The sequence below is a fragment of the Phaseolus vulgaris genome, chromosome 1, assembly GCF_000499845.2.
Source record: "Phaseolus vulgaris cultivar G19833 chromosome 1, P. vulgaris v2.0, whole genome shotgun sequence".
Lineage (NCBI taxonomy): Eukaryota > Viridiplantae > Streptophyta > Magnoliopsida > Fabales > Fabaceae > Phaseolus > Phaseolus vulgaris.
Window position 1 is genome coordinate 48562348 of NC_023759.2, and position 18230 is coordinate 48580577.

Genomic DNA, 18230 nt, shown 5'->3' on the forward strand with positions numbered 1-18230 from the left:
TCTTATACCAAATATAATATAATAATAATATTTTTATAAATAAAATACAAATTTATGAAATTTTTAAATTTGGAAACCTCGATAATTATAAATCCTATAGCAAAAGTCTAGTTAAGCAATTGTTCTAGGAACATGCAAATGTCCTCAACGTAGTGGATGATTAGGCTTTCTACAGAGGGCCAAAATATTTTCTTTGATACTGTCTCTTCTTTCACCTTCTTGTCTTTAATAGCACCTAGGTATCTAAGTTCCTTTCTGACTTAGCCCCTTTCTTTCTTAAAAACAAACATTTTTTATACATTAATCTTTTAGTAATTTAAGTTGCATTCGTCAAACAAAAAATATTTATAAATTACAAAGTGATGATATCACTACAAATATTAATTATGACAAGTTTTTTATTTTATTTATAATAACCTCTGGTAAGAGAGGCACGTATCAAGTTTCTTTCAAGCCCTAATATTTTATTTTAATATTTAGTAATTAATCTTGTGAGATTTTTCAAATTTAATTCATTAATTTGTGAATTGATTTTATTGTATTTTAATTGTCTAGAAATGGTTTGAAGACAAGATTATACATAATATGAAATTAATTAATTTTTAAATATAATTTCTATTTTATAAAATAGTTTTTTCATAATTAATTAATTTTCAATTTTAACTAGTATTTGTTCTTACTAAATTTAATCAAGAGTATGAATTGTATATCCCAATTAATTTAGTTTTTTGTTATTTCATTACTTAAATTTTAAACTTACTCTTTATTTTCCATTCTCTTTCTATCAATTAAAACACCTTCATTATTCATTTTCCATTTTCCATCCTATTTTCTACCAAACACCTCTAATTTATATTATATTTTTTATTTATTTTGGTTTTACTAACTAATTTCCATTTCAATTTTGCTGTAACTATGGCTTAAAGAGAAGAAAAAATGACAATTGAATAAAAATGCAGAAAAAGGGAAAACTAAGGAGAAAAATGATTTGATTTGTGAGCACTGATTGATTGATTCATAATTGAGGGTTCGGTTTTTCATTGGCCATGGTCTGAGCGGGCCTTCTTCCGGAAACACGTACGCATTGAATTCCGTGGCGACGCGCAGACCTTACCTCAGTGTGTAGTCATTGGCTTGGACGATTAGACACTTTTGCAATCGTGAGTGCCCAACCCTAACTCATCACAGACACACACAACTCAACAAAACACAACACTACATACACACTCACACACACAACACAACAAACTCAGCTCATAGTCTCATAGTGAAGAAACATCTATATAGTTTCAGTAGAAGAATAGCGAGCATTCATTATTGATCGCTGAAATGGGAGATCCAGAGGAGAGGTTGGGATCGGAGGCTTTGGATTCCGGCGCCGTCGTCAAGACCGATGACTTGTGCATGGAAATTGATCCGCCATTTCAAGAAAACGCCGCTACCGCCGAGGACTGGCGGAAAGCGCTCAACAGAGTCGTCCCCGCAGTCGTCGTCCTCCGCACCACCGCCACTCGCTCCTTCGACACCGAGTCTGCCGCCGCCAGCTACGCCACCGGATTCATCGTGGACAAGCGCCGAGGCATCATTCTCACCAATCGCCACGTGGTCAAGCCAGGTAGTTAGTTAACTTCGCCGCTCTTGCTTTTTGTTGAATTCTGTTCGCGTTGACGATCTCTCTATTTCGAATGCGTAGGTCCTGTGGTTGCCGAGGCCATGTTTCTGAACCGCGAAGAGGTTCCGGTGCATCCGATTTACAGAGATCCGGTTAGTGAGTTCTGTTCCGTTTTGATTTCTCAATGTGATGTCGTCAACAGTTTATAAAGACGATCTAGCTGAATCCTGTCTTTCATTCTTTAACTATTTTTTGTCATTTATATAAACCTCTGTTCACTATGGACTATGAAGACATGTCAACCGTGTTACTGTTACCACTATAGCTTTTCAATTAGTCTTAATAATGCAAAGACACCTTCTTGGTTGATATTGTTATTACTTGCTTGAGGAGGATCAAGATGTTATTACAGTTGAAAGGAATATTGTTTTATCAACTCAAGACGCCTTTACTGTTGTGGTTTAACTGAGCTCTTTTCGTGTTTAAAATGTGAAACACCGAACTCATTCCCCTTTCTGTTGTGTTTTATTGTTAGCATTTTTATTTTATTTTGTGAATTTGTGTTATAAAATTCGTATTTTAAACTGAATTACTTTGTTCATTTGTTTAACTTTTGTAGATTATTGTTATGGTCCTCGGAGTTCTTGTATGTGTGTGTCTTTGTATTTTTTTAAATAATTAGTTCTGGCCTAGAATTAATTTATTATCTCTTTCTATGTATGCCTGTTGATGCAACCAACTAAATATATACGCATCTGTAGGTACATGATTTTGGGTTCTTTCGTTATGATCCTGGTGCTATACAATTTTTGAACTACGAAGACATACCTCTTGCTCCTGAAGCTGCCTGTGTTGGACTAGAAATCAGAGTTGTTGGTAATGATAGTGGCGAGAAGGTATTACCTTAAATTTACCTCAATCCTCTTATTCTCCCCCCTCTCCCTTCCCTGTACCTTGTCTTGCATTTTTCTGTTTTTTTTTAATAGACTCCTGTAAAACAAAGCTACATGATTTCCATGCTTATAAAAATACACATGAAATGGCTAGCAAGTGTTGGGAAATTGACCAACTCAATAGAACATTGTTGGACAAAGCATAATGATATATATGCTGAGATTTTTGGTTTCTAATCATGATCAGTCAGTTTTCAACATATGTCCTGGTCCAGTTACATCCATTTTGTTTTCTTCTGTAAGGCCTTTGGTTTCTAAAATCAAGTTTTGCATCAACATTTGGTAGTTTTCATGTTTCAGCCTGTTCATATTTGCCACTTGTTTTGTATTGATGCTTCAATCCTTTTCTTCCAATAAACTTTGTATAATTATTTTGGCTTTTGCTTTCAGGTTTCCATTTTGGCTGGTACTCTTGCTCGTTTGGACAGGGATGCTCCTCATTATAAGAAGTATGCTGTAGAGTATCTGTAACTTCTTTTGTGTTCTTTATGTATACTAAACAGGTTGAATTTAGATAATGGAACTATTTTTTTTTATACAGGGATGGGTATAATGACTTCAACACATTCTATATGCAAGTAAGTGGGAACAAATATTATTTATACCATATATATTAAAAATTCTAAAGTGTGAGTTTGTTTATGTTATTTCCTTTTTTCTTCAAATTTTATTATGGTTTAATTTCCTTGAAATTTTAGTATATCTCTTAATTTCCTTGAAATGTTAGTCTCTTTCTAGTTGCCTCCCAGGTTTCATTTCAAGTGTCTTACAATATATCCAATGGCATACTAAATTCTTTTCTCAGTTTTTTTAATTACTATGAAAGGTGGGATATTGTAGAATTGAAAGCAGGAGTTATTGCTAAAAGTGGTAGGAAAAGAAAATTAACCTCAGGGGATCATTTTGTGCCTGCATTGGGCAACTTATTTCATGGATAGAGTGATTTGTATGGAGTGATTTGCTGAATCCTTTTTTTGCGACCTTATATCTACTCATTGTTGCATTTCAGGCAGCATCTGGGACCAAAGGAGGGTCAAGTGGTTCCCCAGTTATAGATTGGCAAGGCAGGGCAGTGGCTCTGAATGCTGGGAGCAAGTCATCAAGTGCATCAGCCTTCTTTCTACCTCTAGAACGAGTGAGCTCTTGATATATGTGTATATATATATATTTGTTGAACTTGTTTGATGCTTCCTGTAATATCAAGAAGTTCAGCTTCTCTTGTCAAGACCCCGGACAAACTAATTCAATTGCATTTCAGGTTGTGAGGGCCTTAAGGTTTCTTCAAAAGGGAAGTGAAACTTATGTTGATAAATGGCAGGCAGTTTCTATACCTCGTGGTACGCTTCAGGTCTGTCAATTGTTGTTTGCAGGTTCTTCCTTTTGTGTTTTTCTCGTGATATAATATTAAACTATTTCATGGCACTGAATCCTGAATGTTTTGTGTGCTGCATTGCAGTGAATAATATTGACTGTACTAAATTTCATTTCAATGAGTTTTTCTTGTGAATTTAAATATTTTTCTTTGAACATTGTCAATAAAGCCCTTGTCATGTCTGCATGCATTCATTTGTTAGTTATCTTAGGAACTTGATGTTGGAGATCCCAAATCTACCCGGGATATGATTAAATTATAATATATAAGTGAATGCGAACTTCACTTTACAAGCTGATTTTGCAAAGTTGAGTTTGACTTAAAATTCATTTTTTAAGATGATATCAAAGTTTCTTAATAAGGTTTGTCGGACCTATTGAACCACTCACTATCCGACTTTGCTTTATCCCCACATTTGAGATGTCCAATTATTGGTGTGAGGATATGTTGGAGGTACTACATCAATTAAAGATATGACCAAATTATAATATACAAGTATGTGCAAACATCACCTTGCAAGCCAATTTTTTGAGATTAAATTGAGCTTAAAATCCACTTTCTAAGACTTGAAATTATTAAGTATAGCTTTAGGCTTTATCTGAGCCCTTTTCCAGGACATTCAAGTGCTATATTATGTTTTTCATCCTCTGTAAAATCATTAATGGACCTCTGTTTTGTCATTCTTGTTCCTCCATCATTGAAGGATTTTGTCTCCATATTTCTCCCTTGATTTTTTACCCTGGGTTTGATATAGTTTTGATTCATTTTTTTCTCCTTTCTGCTAATGATGTCTCGTTTTTAGAGACTTACTCTTTCCCAGGAACTTGTTATATGGTAAATATTTTTTGTTGTTGTTGTCTCCAAATTGATTTATGAATAAAGCTATTTCTGCAAGTGCTATAATAGAAACCTGCCTAGACTGTACCACTTTATTTTTCTGAAATTTCCATGTTAATTTGTCAGTGAAATTATTGCGTATATAGGCTGTAGGGACTTGAAAAATTTAAACCTCTTACCATATGATTTCTTGTTGCTTACCATTTTATTGATGTTATACAGTCAACTTTTTAAATTTTGATAGTAGGTTTGCATGAAAATACCGACAAATGTTGTATCATTCAGTAATCTCAAGATAATATTTACTCCTTACGTATTGAATTTACTTCTTAAATGCTTGTTATAGATCACGAGATGATTGTTTACACTTGTTGCAATTAGTAATTTCATGATCCTCACATCTTTTATTGTTTGTCTTCCCATTACAGACGTGTTTTGGTTGGAGGTTTCACACTTATCATTTTGTAGTTTCTAGTTATTTTAGTTCCTTGCATCTTTAATTTGCTTGCCTGCTTATTTTTTGGTTCTTATATATTTGATGAGATGAGAGATGATTTAAAGATTTTTTTTTCTTGGTTCTGAAAATGGATGTTTTCCTTGCATATGATGACCCAATCCTATTTTATTTCTTCTTTGTATCTGGTGTAGGTGACATTTCTCCATAAAGGGTTTGACGAGACTCGTCGCCTTGGTCTCAAAACTGAGACAGAGCAGGTTGTTTTATTCTATCATTTTTTTCAGGTTATCTTTATGGAGCAGTTTCTTCCTTCAAATATGCCCTAAATTATTGACACTGCTTTTAAATTATGCAGATAGTACGCCAGAATTCTCCAGCTGGTGAAACTGGAATGCTTGTTGTGGAATCTGTGGTAAGCAAATTGGAATGCTAATATTTTGAGTTGATATTCCATTTCAACATTTATGGATTTACTCCTTGACTTGTTTAGGTGCCAGGTGGTCCAGGTTATAAACATTTGGAACCAGGTGATGTACTTGTTCGTGTCAATGGAGAAGTAAGTTTACATCAAGGACAAATTTTTTGCTTCCTTGGCCCAGCCTCTCCATTTCATTTTTGGTGTTTATTTGGTTCTCTGTTGTATTGTATGTTTGATGTGGATCTAGTTTGTTTAGAGTCATTGGTGAAACACTAGGTTATATGTTTAATATAAGAATTATAAGTGGTCATACCAAAGGCCATACTTGAATATGGAAGTGTCACATTGAAGGAAAGTTGTACTGGATGAAAAGTAGGTGTACTGTTGTACATCCAAACCATTGGTATAAAGACAGCGAGACTGCTGCTTGGGAAAGTAACAAATATGAATAGCTTTGCGTTATTGTTTTTATATCTCCATGTCTTTTGTTACTGTCAAGAACCCACATCAACTAGAGATAAGACAAAACTATAGTATATAGGTAAGTGTAAACCTCACTTTACCAAGTCAGTTTTGTGAGGTTAAGTTGACTTAAATTCTACTTTCTTGAGATGGTATCAAAGTCATTAAGAGTCTATCTAGTCAAGTTTTATGAGCCTCTCGAGTTTCTCCCAATCCCACCCTTGAGATTTCTAGTTCTCAGTGTGAAGAAGTGTGTTCAAGAGCGCACATTAACTAGAAATAAGGTCAAATTATAATATATAATTTGGTGCAAATCTCATCTTACTAAGCCAGTTTTGTAGGGTTAACTTAGTAGGCTTATATTCCAATTTCTTTAGCGTTACCAATTGGTTGAAAAAACGATTTTCGTATTAACTTCATTTGTGTTTTCAAAGTTTCTTCCCTTTTCTTCTGAGTTATTGTTAGTATTTCCTTGTACTCAAAGGTTGCAAAAACAGGGTCTTTTATTGTCTGTGTGCTGTTTGTTGTTGGCTTTAGACATAGGAGTCTTATTTCTAATTTGTTTTGTAGAACTTGACTCTGTAAAATTCATTGCAGGTCATTACTCAATTCTTGAAACTGGAGACTCTACTTGATGACAGTGTGAGCAAGAATATTCAATTACAAATTGAAAGGGGTGGCACATCAAAGACGTTAACTTTGTTGGTGAGATTTTTCATTCTTGGATATTATTTACTTAGTACATTTTAACACACCCAAATGCATATATTCTATGGGAAGGGCATCATGGTAATCTACTTGCAACCTCCATTAAGAGAGGGGCTGAAGAAAACCTAACTTTATAAGTCCTTCTAATTTCATCAAAACATAGGCTGCGAAGATCTGAAAATACAGATAATAATATGACTAATTTTACACTGGTTTAACAATTTTGTTTGCATGCAATACAGTGGCTAGATGACAATATTAAGTAGATTGTTATGCTTTAACCCTTTGTAATTAAATGCATGATAATTTTGATTTTTGGGTTTAACCTGACGTGCAGTCCCACCACCTAACTTCAGAGGTTTAAGAAATATGAACTCAGCAGAGTCAACCTAGTGCCTCACATCATCCATCCATGAAATAGTGAAATATTTACCCATGGAGTAGAATTGAATCAAAACAAAAGCATCAGATGAAAACATAAAAGTAGTTTCATTGTTGCTAACATGAGGCTGGCTCAAAATAAATTATTGGAATCTCTCAAATAGTGATTATGGAAATTCCTGTTATTGCTTACCATTGTACTCATTTTTTTTTAAATATTTTATATCAGGTGCAAGATTTGCACTCAATAACTCCTGATTATTTCTTAGAAGTGAGTGGGGCAGTAATACATCCTCTTTCTTATCAGCAGGTTAGTTGGACTGTACTCAGAAATTGGAATGTGCACTGTTTTTTATACTCTTGTCTAGAGACAATTTAGTTGAATATGATTTGACTTACGTTTTGAGATGGTGGAGGTGGTGGCTGTTTGAATGAAGAAATATGTCTGGAATGTTTATCATGTTTCTTATATTTATGATGTTATATTTTTCCTTCATTCTATTGATCCATGTGTCTCTGTAGGCCTGTCTTTACATTAAATTAACATTTCCTCTACCTGGACCATTTTCCTTTATTATGATGTAGGCTACCGTTTTCTTTCCTATTGTACTTACTGGAACTTGGTTATCAGAACATATTATGCTATAAAACTCCCAATAGGTTATTCTTCCTAGTTAAGCTGCCTGTCTCATTTTGGTTATGTTTATCTTCTTTGTAATGCAGGCTAGAAACTTCCGTTTCCATTGTGGTCTTGTTTATGTGGCCGAACCAGGGTATGTATGCATAAGCATTAACTTCTCCTAATTTGATAACTATTTACAGTCTACTGGCCAGAGAAATTATTAGAGATTTGTAGTCTTTATCGATTGGTTTTATGAAAATTATATATAGAGCTTGGTGAGTGAAGACACTAATTTTTAAATTTATGATCATCTCGTGAGTTTATCTCTAGTTCTATTTAAGAATTCCTTGAAATTGCTCATCATGACAAATTAGCAAATAAGCTTAAGTATAGCATCAATTATGTTTTTATACATGAGATCCTGGATGGAGTGGATTCCGATTATGTTTATTTTACATTTTGATATGTAACATGTGCTTTATTCAATGAAATATTATGTTTTGCAGATATATGCTCTTCAGAGCAGGTGTTCCTCGCCATGCCATAATTAAGAAATTTGCTGGGGAAGAAATATCTTGTCTTGAGGAACTAATAACAGTTATTTCTAAGTTATCTAGGGGTGCTCGAGTACCATTGGAGTATATAAGCTACATGGATCGTCATCGGAGGAAGGTAATTGTTACTTCACAATCAAAACATGATTTTAAATTAGTGATATTTTCAATTATTGTTGATTATTTCTTGACGTGTAACATTCATTGAGTTGTTTGACATTTTTGAAACCTTTATATATTTGCAATAAAATTGGTCCTAGTGGTTCATGAGTAGAAAACACTCCCTCATTGATTAGATTGTGTTGATGATATTTCAAAGAAAACAATGACCTTTTCTATTTATTAGTTTAGGATATGTATGGTGTACTTCTAATTAATTATACATGTAATTAATATACATATTTTCCATAGATTAGTAGAAGTCAGCTTTTATGGTTGTATATATTATTTGTTATGATAAACGTCTAATGTTTTACAGGGATGGGGATGGCTTACATGTGTGTTTTTGTTTGAAGTATTTTGTAAAATAAAAAAAATAGAAATAGTAGAACTTTAAGCCAAAATAGAGATATGAATATTAGAGCAAAGTAGCCATTGAAATTCACAAATGAGAATCCCTATATACAGGCTTGCAACCAGTTTGAAATCCCTAAAATATCTAACCTACCATTAGATTTATATGAAATTTAAATTAATAGACTGAAACAGAATATAAAAGATAAATCTGTCATAATAATAAAAGAAATATCTAAAACTACTCAAAATTTGAGTAAGGCAAAATCTTATAAATTTTGACACTCCTTGATATTTGACGTGAAAAGGCCAAACTTAAGCTCCATGAACTTCAAAGTTTATATCAAAAGCGCTCTGCAATCGTTATATCAGCAAATTGGTCATCAATTTCTTGGCTTATATCGATGTTATCATAGAGATTTAGTTTAACTTATCATTTAAACATTGTACGGCATGATTTGTCATCTCAGCCTTGTTTTGCATGAAATTTAATAATTTCAAGTTGATGCGACCCAATCTTCAACACCAAATATTGTTTTGATTAATTTTGTCAATGGAATCTTGAACTTCAAATAAAGTTTGTCGCTAATTGTTTTCATCTTTGCAAGAGACATCGTACCCTTCATCTTCATTTGTTCAAATTTTCTCTTCAATTTGAGAAGCCTAACAAATTGAACCTTCTTCCAGTGGGTTTGAATAGTACCGGACTTGGTCCCTTAAGCAAAGTCTTGAGTTCAAACTTTGTGGATAGAAAGAATATGGTTGAGAGGAGAGACCCTATTAAAGGTAGTCTGTCAAATCATCTGATGTCATGGATATTTCATACCAATAACTCGGTTACCCAAATAAAATAGACATACAACTGAATCCTAAAATATCTAATCTACTATTAGATTTATTTGAAATTTAAATTATCTAATTGAAACCAAATATAAAAGATAAAATCTGCAAAAATAGTCTAGAACATTACTTAAAACTTATTAAAAATTCAAGTAAGGAAAAATGTTATAACTTTAACAGATTTTGACACATCGGTGGATTTCTTGGGAAGTTTATTGGATATAAATTTTTCATTCTAATTATACAGTGGAGTCTACTGCCTCATTAATCTAGCAGATTGTCAGCATTACATCAATATTCAATATTATATGCTTTTGTGGGTAGTTGAACAAGACATGTAGTGCAGATTTTAAAAGAAGATTGACTTTCTGACCTGACATGATAATATTTCCATATTAGAAGTGGTGGTATATTTATCTATATTCCTTTGGTGCATTTTTGCATGGAAATCATTTAAAAGCTATATCTTTTGGTGATTTGTTTAACTAACCTGGTTGTTGGGCTGCAGTCTGTGTTGGTCACAGTTGATAGGCATGAATGGTATGCACCTCCCCAGATATACACTCGTGATAACAGTACTGGCCTTTGGATTGCTAAGCCAGCTCTTCAGCACGATTCCCCCTTTCTATCATCTGGTGCAAGAGATGTTGAAAATATGTCACGACAGCCAATTCCATTGACTGGTGAGCATGCTTGCGGGGGTCATGTGTGTGAAGATAACAATCAGGAGTTTGTAGATGGTGTCACTAACATGGAAACCAATTGTGAAGATCCCTCTGAGTGTGAAACTCATCACAATGCCTCTGATGCTGTGGTGAAAAAACGAAGAGTGGAGGAAGATTTATTAGCTGACGGAAGTGTTGCTGATTTTTCCCTAAACGGTACCAGGGAAACAAAGCTAGAAAAATCAAGTGTCACACAGGATGACATGTTAATGGATTTTCAAGGTGCGACTGCAGCTGCAGCAAATGCATCAGTTGCTGAACGTGTGATTGAGCCTACTCTTGTAATGTTTGAGGTACTGCTGTAGAAATTTTATCAGATTTTTTTTACTAGTGACTTAACTAGAATGCATATGATACCTGAATCATACTAAAATAATACCTTATGGTGTGTATTCCACAAGTTTCATGATGTCCTCATTAAAATGTGCTAAAAACTCTTTCAAATTTAGTTGTTTTTATAGGTTTAAGATGAATTTCATTCATTTTTGTAAAATTTATACAATGTATGTTCCTTTTTGAAGTCATCAATATATCAATTTGATTGGTGTTAAGATGAAATATACAATGTAGCGTTTATAGGAAACATAGATAAGATATGGATAAAATTTTAAAATTGTTGTATTGGTGTTTCTTAGATTGCCAGCAATACATATAACTTCTGCATGTAAGACAAAAAAATTTAAACACTACATTGAACTTTCTCGAGAAAGATATTTTTCAACCTGCAATTCTCTTTTCAATATATATCTTATTTCCCCCTCTGAGTATGATTTTAGGACAGTCCTAGTAGACAATGAGTGGATGTATGTAGCCTCTGAGTACAGTTTTATGTATCCCAAGTTCCATGATGTTTTTCTTTTCTAATTCCTTAACTACATACTACTTTTATTTTGTATCTCGTGATACATCTCTGGCCCAGGATTTCCTTGTAATACAAAAAATGATGTATTTATAATTGTAGTTTGCTTTTGTTTATTTTGTTTCTGTTGTTAGTCTAATAGTGAATGAGGTATTTGGTGCTATATGGTTTCAATTTCAAGTTGTGGAATTAGCCTCTTGCGAGGTAAGGCTGCATATGTAGCCTCAATATGGATTTGAGTCTTCTGTGGATCCTTCCTTTGTAGGAGCTTTATAGAATCCAGTTTCCCTTTTTGCTTTGTCAGTCTAATTGTCTTAGTCATTGCTTTGATATGTGGTCCAAATTGCTATCATCCTTTTATTTGATTGATGTAAATACAGAAATTTGGCTTCTGGTGTCCCTTGATCTTTTATTTTTTAAAAGAAACATTTTATTTTTGCATGAGGGGAGCATCTAGTTTTCATTAATCTGGAGCATTTCTATTTGTGTAACAAATTTTTTCTGCATTATATAACCTCTTCTATTTGTTATGACAACAATGTTTTATGTTGTAGCATGGTAAGAATACTGATTTACTGGTTACCCTGTGGTTTTTAAATTATTCCTGTCATGCAAAACATGTTTTTCTAAAATCCTGCGGGACATGCAGGTTCATGTTCCCCCATCTTGTATGCTTGATGGTGTTCATTCACAGCACTTTTTTGGAACTGGTGTCATAATATATCACTCCCATGATATGGGATTAGTTGTAGTTGACAAGAATACAGTTGCAATATCTACCTCTGATGTAATGCTATCCTTCGCTGCCTTCCCAGTTGAAATTCCAGGAGAGGTAAATCTTTCTAAAAGAATGGGACACTTATTAAATAAATGAATAAACAAGATGGTTGTCTTTCTTTAGCTTATTGTCACACTTTATTTGCAGGTTGTATTTCTCCATCCTGTTCACAATTATGCTCTTATATCATATGATCCCTCTGCATTGGGACCTGTTGGTGGTTCAGTTGTTCGTGCTGCAGAGTTACTTCCAGGTGGGTTTCACCATGTAATTGCTAAATTTGTACTGTTTTAATGTGACTTCATATTTATCAGATTCTGAAACTAAAGACTAGACTACTTTGGTAGAATGGTATGGGAATACTTATCTTTAACTGTTTCAATCGATAACATGATATCTGCGGATGTGTTGAACTTTCTATGAACTTATTACTATGTATATTTGTAGTTTATACTTGATACTTTTACATTTTCTAGTTGATGTTAATTGCTTCTGGTAAAATGGTTTAAATTACTCTGGATGAGGGAATATTTTAAAGCTAAATAATGTTTTGTACGAAGTAAACATTTTACATGTAGATGATGTGAGAAGTGAGTGATTTAATGGTACATTTACTTTCACTCTTATTTTTCTATATTGTTGAAGGATTTTTTTTTGTACATTTTCTTGTTCAGAGCCGACCTTACGTAGGGGAGATTCTGTTTACCTTGTGGGGTTGAGTAGAAGTCTTCAAGCAACTTCAAGGAAATCAGTTGTTACCAATCCATGTGCTGCATTAAATATAGGATCTGCTGATTCTCCTCGCTACAGAGCAACCAATATGGAAGTAATTGAGCTCGATACGGGTAAATTTGGATGAGATTTTTTGTAACCATGTTACTTGTACATATAAGGGGTCTTACTCTGCAGGTGTTTAAATGCAGATTTTGGAAGTACATTTTCGGGTGTTCTAACAGACGAACAAGGAAGGGTACAAGCTATATGGGGAAGCTTCTCAACTCAGGTTTATACAACTTATTCTCATCATGCTGGGATGGATCTGAACATTTTTCATTAGGGCCAAGATCCGAAAAAGAAATTCTAAAAGCAAATTGAATTATGTAACTAAAATCCTCTCTTGAACCTTCTTTGGGGAACTTATGCTTTCAGGAGAGTTCATCCTTTGGCATGGCATAATATAAGTGCCTTTTTTACTAAATCGTGAGAAGTTAAAACTTTCTGTTACTTATTTGGGCACATGTATGCAATGTCCACACCTTAAACATTTTCTTTTTTGCATGAGGGGAGCATGTTGGGAATTTTAGATAGAACCATTCTTCAGTCTTTTACCGAATTAAACTTTTAGCAAGGTTGCTTGCTTGACAGTTGACGACAATAAACCTTAATTTCTATTCTTCTAGTGAATAGAATAGAAGTTCAGTAGGAGATGTGGTTTTTCCATTTCAAGGTTAGGACATAAAACAAGCATAGCAACAGCTTACAAGTGCACTTATAAATGGCTTACTAATGAAGGACCACTAGTAGGATACTACAAATGCAGTCCGATGCTCCCTTCATATTAGTTTCTGAATAGAAATTAAAGAAGAAAAAATAGATCTTGTCTATATTATCCTGTCGTGAGTAAAGTACCTGACGAGAGACTTTGTACAGTGTACATATTCTACGGTTTTTGCTATATTAATTTGTTTAATATAACAAAGCCTGACTTCAAACAATTGTGTCCTCGTAGAAGAAGGGCAAGAGAAGAAAGAAGAAAACTGGAAAGAGACGAGAGAAGACAAATTTTACTCAAACTTCAAAAGGCTACCTGAGGGTGGGTTGGTCCTAGAAGTCTAAAATGCCAATTTTTCCTTTGCATTTAGAATTCTAATTAGCAATTATGAGAAAGGCCTAGGGTGGGAAATTTGGTCATTGAATTCTATATGGCATTATTCACCTTCGTTTATAATTAGAAAAACGAGCATAGGAGAAACTTTGACAAATTTTGCTAGATATTTCGCTGAAATATAGTATTCACGAATTATTACTGCTACCTTTTTACTGTTATTATTTTTAAGTCTTCTAAAGGCTTGTCAGGCTGACTGGCTTGTGTGAGTCGTGGCCAAGGATGAGCCAGGATATATTACTTTTTATTTCTTGTTAAAGGGGAGAGGTGTAAATTTATTATGATGAACCCTGACTGAGTTGTGACATGCTTTTTCTGTGGATGTGGAAATTCCCCGTTCCAGCTGAAATTTGGCTGCAGTACCTCAGAAGATCATCAATTTGTGAGGGGTATTCCAATTTATGCAATAAGTCAGGTCCTTCACAAGATTGTATCTGGCGCAAATGGCCCACCTCTTCTCATAAATGGTGTCAAAAGGCCCATGCCACTTTTGAGAATTTTAGAGGTTGAAGTTTATCCAACATTGCTTTCAAAGGCTCGGAGTTTTGGATTAAGTGATGATTGGGTTCAGGTATTGATATCTTTTCATTTTATAGTTTTTCTTTTTACTCGTAGGATATGTATTTTCTTTCCTTATCCATGCTGTACTAATATTATATTTCCCATTAGCAATTAACATTTTAGAAAATGCAATGTTTCGGCCATATATCCAACATTTCAAAACTTGATTTGGTATTTTAGTTGTTTTTTGTCTCAATTATTGTAGGCACTTGTTAAGAAAGATCCAGTGAGACGTCAGGTTTTACGTGTTAAAGGTTGTTTGGCTGGATCAAAGGCTGAAAATCTTTTAGAACAAGGGGACATGGTCTTAGCAATCAATAAAGAACCAGTCACATGCTTCCGTGATATTGAAAATGCTTGTCAAGCTTTAGACAAATCAAATGCGAATGATGGGAAGCTTCACTTGACTATTTTCCGGCAGGTAGGCGACCGTGTTTGCTCCCTGATTGATGTTATTTTATATTTTCTTTTGATTTAGTTTGTGGAGCCTGCTAAATGTAGCTTTTGTGTTCTTTGTTTGTGGCACACTGACTATGCCTTACTGATTAATATGCATATTTTGTAAGGGACAAGAGGTTGAACTTCTTGTGGGAACAAATGTTAGGGATGGAAATGGCACTTCCCGTGCAATTAATTGGTGTGGTTGTATTGTACAAGATCCACATCCAGCAGTTCGTGCTCTTGGATTTCTTCCCGAAGAAGGTCATGGTGTATATGTGGCAAGGTATGATTTTAACTTTTTTCCTTCAAATTTTTTCAAGCCTGCTTAAGTATAAAAAAGGGGCCTCATTAATGGATAGTGGGGGTCTGTTTTGACAAGTTTTTCCATAACAGCTCCTAAGAAAAAAATGAAATTGATTTCTTTATAAGCTAAATTTAGTTTATGCACAAATTAAAACTAAAGTTTTGAGAAGTTATAAGAGAGAATTTCTACAAATTAGTATATGTATAGGCTGATTTGAACTTATGGAGAAGTCAATTTCATTATTTTTCTCCTAGAAATTGTTATGAGAAAATTCGTCCAAACATATCCATGGTAGTGTTATTATATGTAAAATTTTATGAATGCCTAGTGTATAGTGAGAAAGCTCACTTTGAGTATGCTTACAAATAGATGTTGTCGTGTCAAACTTTATATGATGGACTATGAATCTTGGTCTATAGAGTTATAGAGCTTGATTTATGGTCTGAATTTTAATAATAATGATATATTTACCCAACATTTTCAGTCAGTTTTTCCACACCGACATACCTGCCTAATTACAGCCGAACATTTGTATTGTATCCATACATTTGTATTATGTTTTTGCAATTGGTCAAATCATTGCTCCGCACTCCAATGTGTAGATTGAGGCTTGAGAGTGTATTCATGAACAATTTGAAGATTAGCTTTGTGGTCTGTATGATGATGTTTTTTATTGATCTAGTGATTTGGAACCCATGCTGTTTCTTTCATTTAAAATTAAAACTAATATATTATTATATAAAATTATAAATAAGTGATTATGTCCTTTTCATTTTTCTTAACTATTTTTTGCACTTGACATACTACATTTTGTATATTTGTGAACTTGCTTCTGCTCTCGCAATGCATACTCGTATGACTACACCATCTGCTTATAACAAAATTTGTCAAATTCACAGGTGGTGTCATGGGAGTCCAGTACATAGATATGGTCTGTATGCTCTTCAATGGATAGTCGAAATTAATGGAAAACCAACTTCAAATCTAGATGCTTTTGTTGATGTGACAAAGGTATGGAATTACTGTGCATGGAAGCAACTTGCACTTGCACGCTGTTCCTCCATTTTTTTTTTTTTGAGCTTTATATGTATGCAATCTGATGTGATGTCCAGAGTGGTCTTGAATACTATAAAATGCGTGGCACGTGTACATGCGGAACATATTTGGTGTGCGTTGCATTATACATGATGAGTTTACCCACTTAATAAAGGTTGTTTTATTACTTATTTACATGAAACATTATGGAATTTGTAAACCCGTAATGTTTCTGATACAAGCTTTTTTTCCTTTTGATGGCTGGCAAATCTGCATATTTTATGAAGAATATTGTAATTCTCTTGTCAGTATCTAATTTATATCTAGGACTAGCCAAGCTGCTCTTTATCGCTGTTCTCCTAAATTATTCATATCTTATAATCATTTATTGAATGTTTGCAGGAACTAGAACATGGGGAGTTTGTTCGGGTAAAGACAATTCACCTCAATGGGAAGCCACGAGTCCTAACATTGAAGCAAGATTTGCACTATTGGCCTACGTGGGAATTGAGATTTGATCCAAATTCTGCAATGTGGCATCGCAATATAATCAAGGGATTGAACTGCAGTACTGTATGAATACGTAATTCTTACGCGTTCCTATTCCTGGGGATGCAGCTGCACGGGTTCGTGAAAAACCTTGTGGAAGTCATCTTTCAAGTTCAAAATTATGGTTTGGCGGTGCTGCTGCCCTCGTTGCAAATTTGATGCTTAGTGCAGAGATTTTCTGTTGCATTGGCATGATTAATGGGTTTATTATGAGGCATTCGATTCTGGCTAGCAATTATTTGGAATGTGTAAACCTGTAGGTGGATCATATTGGATAATAAAGAAAAATGAAAGATAAATATTCAGTTTCAATGTATAATGGGAAAAAATAACTTTTATTTGATTTGTGAATATTTTTATCACCCTCTTGGCTTGAATTTCTCCTTCATTACACATTTACAATGTAAATAAGTAGCTAAGTTAAGAACTATGTGATTCTTAGTTCATACCCTTTACTTCCCTCTCCCCCCTTTTCCTTATTTTTTTGGTACACTATCGAATGGAGTCGTAGATAATATCAGTCGAAGAAAATAAAATTCATAACTTCACTGGAGGATCAAAATTGTATCAAAGTAGATTCCAGATGGGTAATTAAGTTTTTATCTTAATAGTATGTCTACAGTTCCCGTAGATGGATATTTTGGAATTTGACAAACTTTTCCGTATAATTAATATTTCATGGGAAGGCAAATTTCCTTCTCAACTTCATTCATACTCTAATTTTAATTTTTGTTTGCATTTGAAAGATGTTCAAGTGACTCTCTATCAATTTAATAGTATAGTAATTTTTCACCTTTTATGCTAAATAAGGCGTGAAAACCAGTGTGACGAAGTTCCAGTTTCTTTTTTATGTGCTTAGTAATAGAGGTAGACGTGATATAGCTTTCCAAGATTGGTTTTTCCGAATTCGCATATGTACCCAACAACAAAATAACCTAAAAAAAACTCAGTAAACTAATTCAAAATATTTCTAAAGAATAACGAAGATTCATAAATTAAAAGTTAATTTATAAGACTTTATCATATTAGTTTCTTTAAAAACTAATTTTTAACTTCTATAAATTTTTGTTTATAACAAAAAATATCCAAACACAACGTTACTTTTCTTTGGGATAGAAGTTGACACGATGTGAAAAAAAAAAACATAATTAATGGAAACAAAATTAGAAAAGGAAGGAGGGAGGAAGAAAATGTGACTGTGGCAACTAGTCTTTGGGTCATCTCGGGAAATATCACACTTAAAGGAACTGGAGAATCCACAAAGCATTCGTCAAAGAGACTCTTGAAAATAGTAGATATGACCAAGATTGGACTATCATACATATTATAGCAACCTGGTAAAAACTTTGCAGCTAATATTAATT

The 18230-nt window shown here is 33.8% G+C and overlaps 1 protein-coding gene across 1 annotated transcript; it reads left to right on the forward strand.

Moving 5' to 3' along the window:
- Positions 1-979: 979 nt before the first annotated feature.
- LOC137814972 (protease Do-like 7) lies at positions 980-17228 on the forward strand. The gene is made up of 25 exons (XM_068617951.1): positions 980-1160; positions 1288-1615; positions 1694-1764; positions 2374-2508; positions 2956-3014; positions 3107-3143; positions 3575-3700; positions 3824-3913; positions 5423-5488; positions 5587-5643; positions 5722-5787; positions 6709-6816; positions 7430-7510; positions 7924-7973; positions 8329-8494; positions 10238-10747; positions 11963-12145; positions 12239-12344; positions 12766-12936; positions 13015-13094; positions 14320-14547; positions 14743-14958; positions 15104-15261; positions 16182-16293; positions 16720-17228. The coding sequence occupies exons 2-25, from the start codon at positions 1330-1332 to the stop codon at positions 16894-16896; spliced, it is 3339 nt and encodes a 1112-aa protein (XP_068474052.1). The 5' UTR covers positions 980-1160; positions 1288-1329; the 3' UTR covers positions 16897-17228.
- The last annotated feature ends 1002 nt before the right edge of the window (positions 17229-18230 follow it).

Excerpts from the sequence above, each read along its gene's own strand:
- LOC137814972 (XM_068617951.1), top strand. The coding sequence starts at position 1,330 with ATGGGAGATCCAGAGGAGAGGTTGGGATCGGAGGCTTTGGATTCCGGC. Across the intron at positions 3,144-3,574 it reads TCAACACATTCTATATGCAA|GCAGCATCTGGGACCAAAGG; the intron begins GTAAGTGGGAAC and ends GTTGCATTTCAG. Across the intron at positions 15,262-16,181 it reads CATGGTGTATATGTGGCAAG|GTGGTGTCATGGGAGTCCAG; the intron begins GTATGATTTTAA and ends TCAAATTCACAG.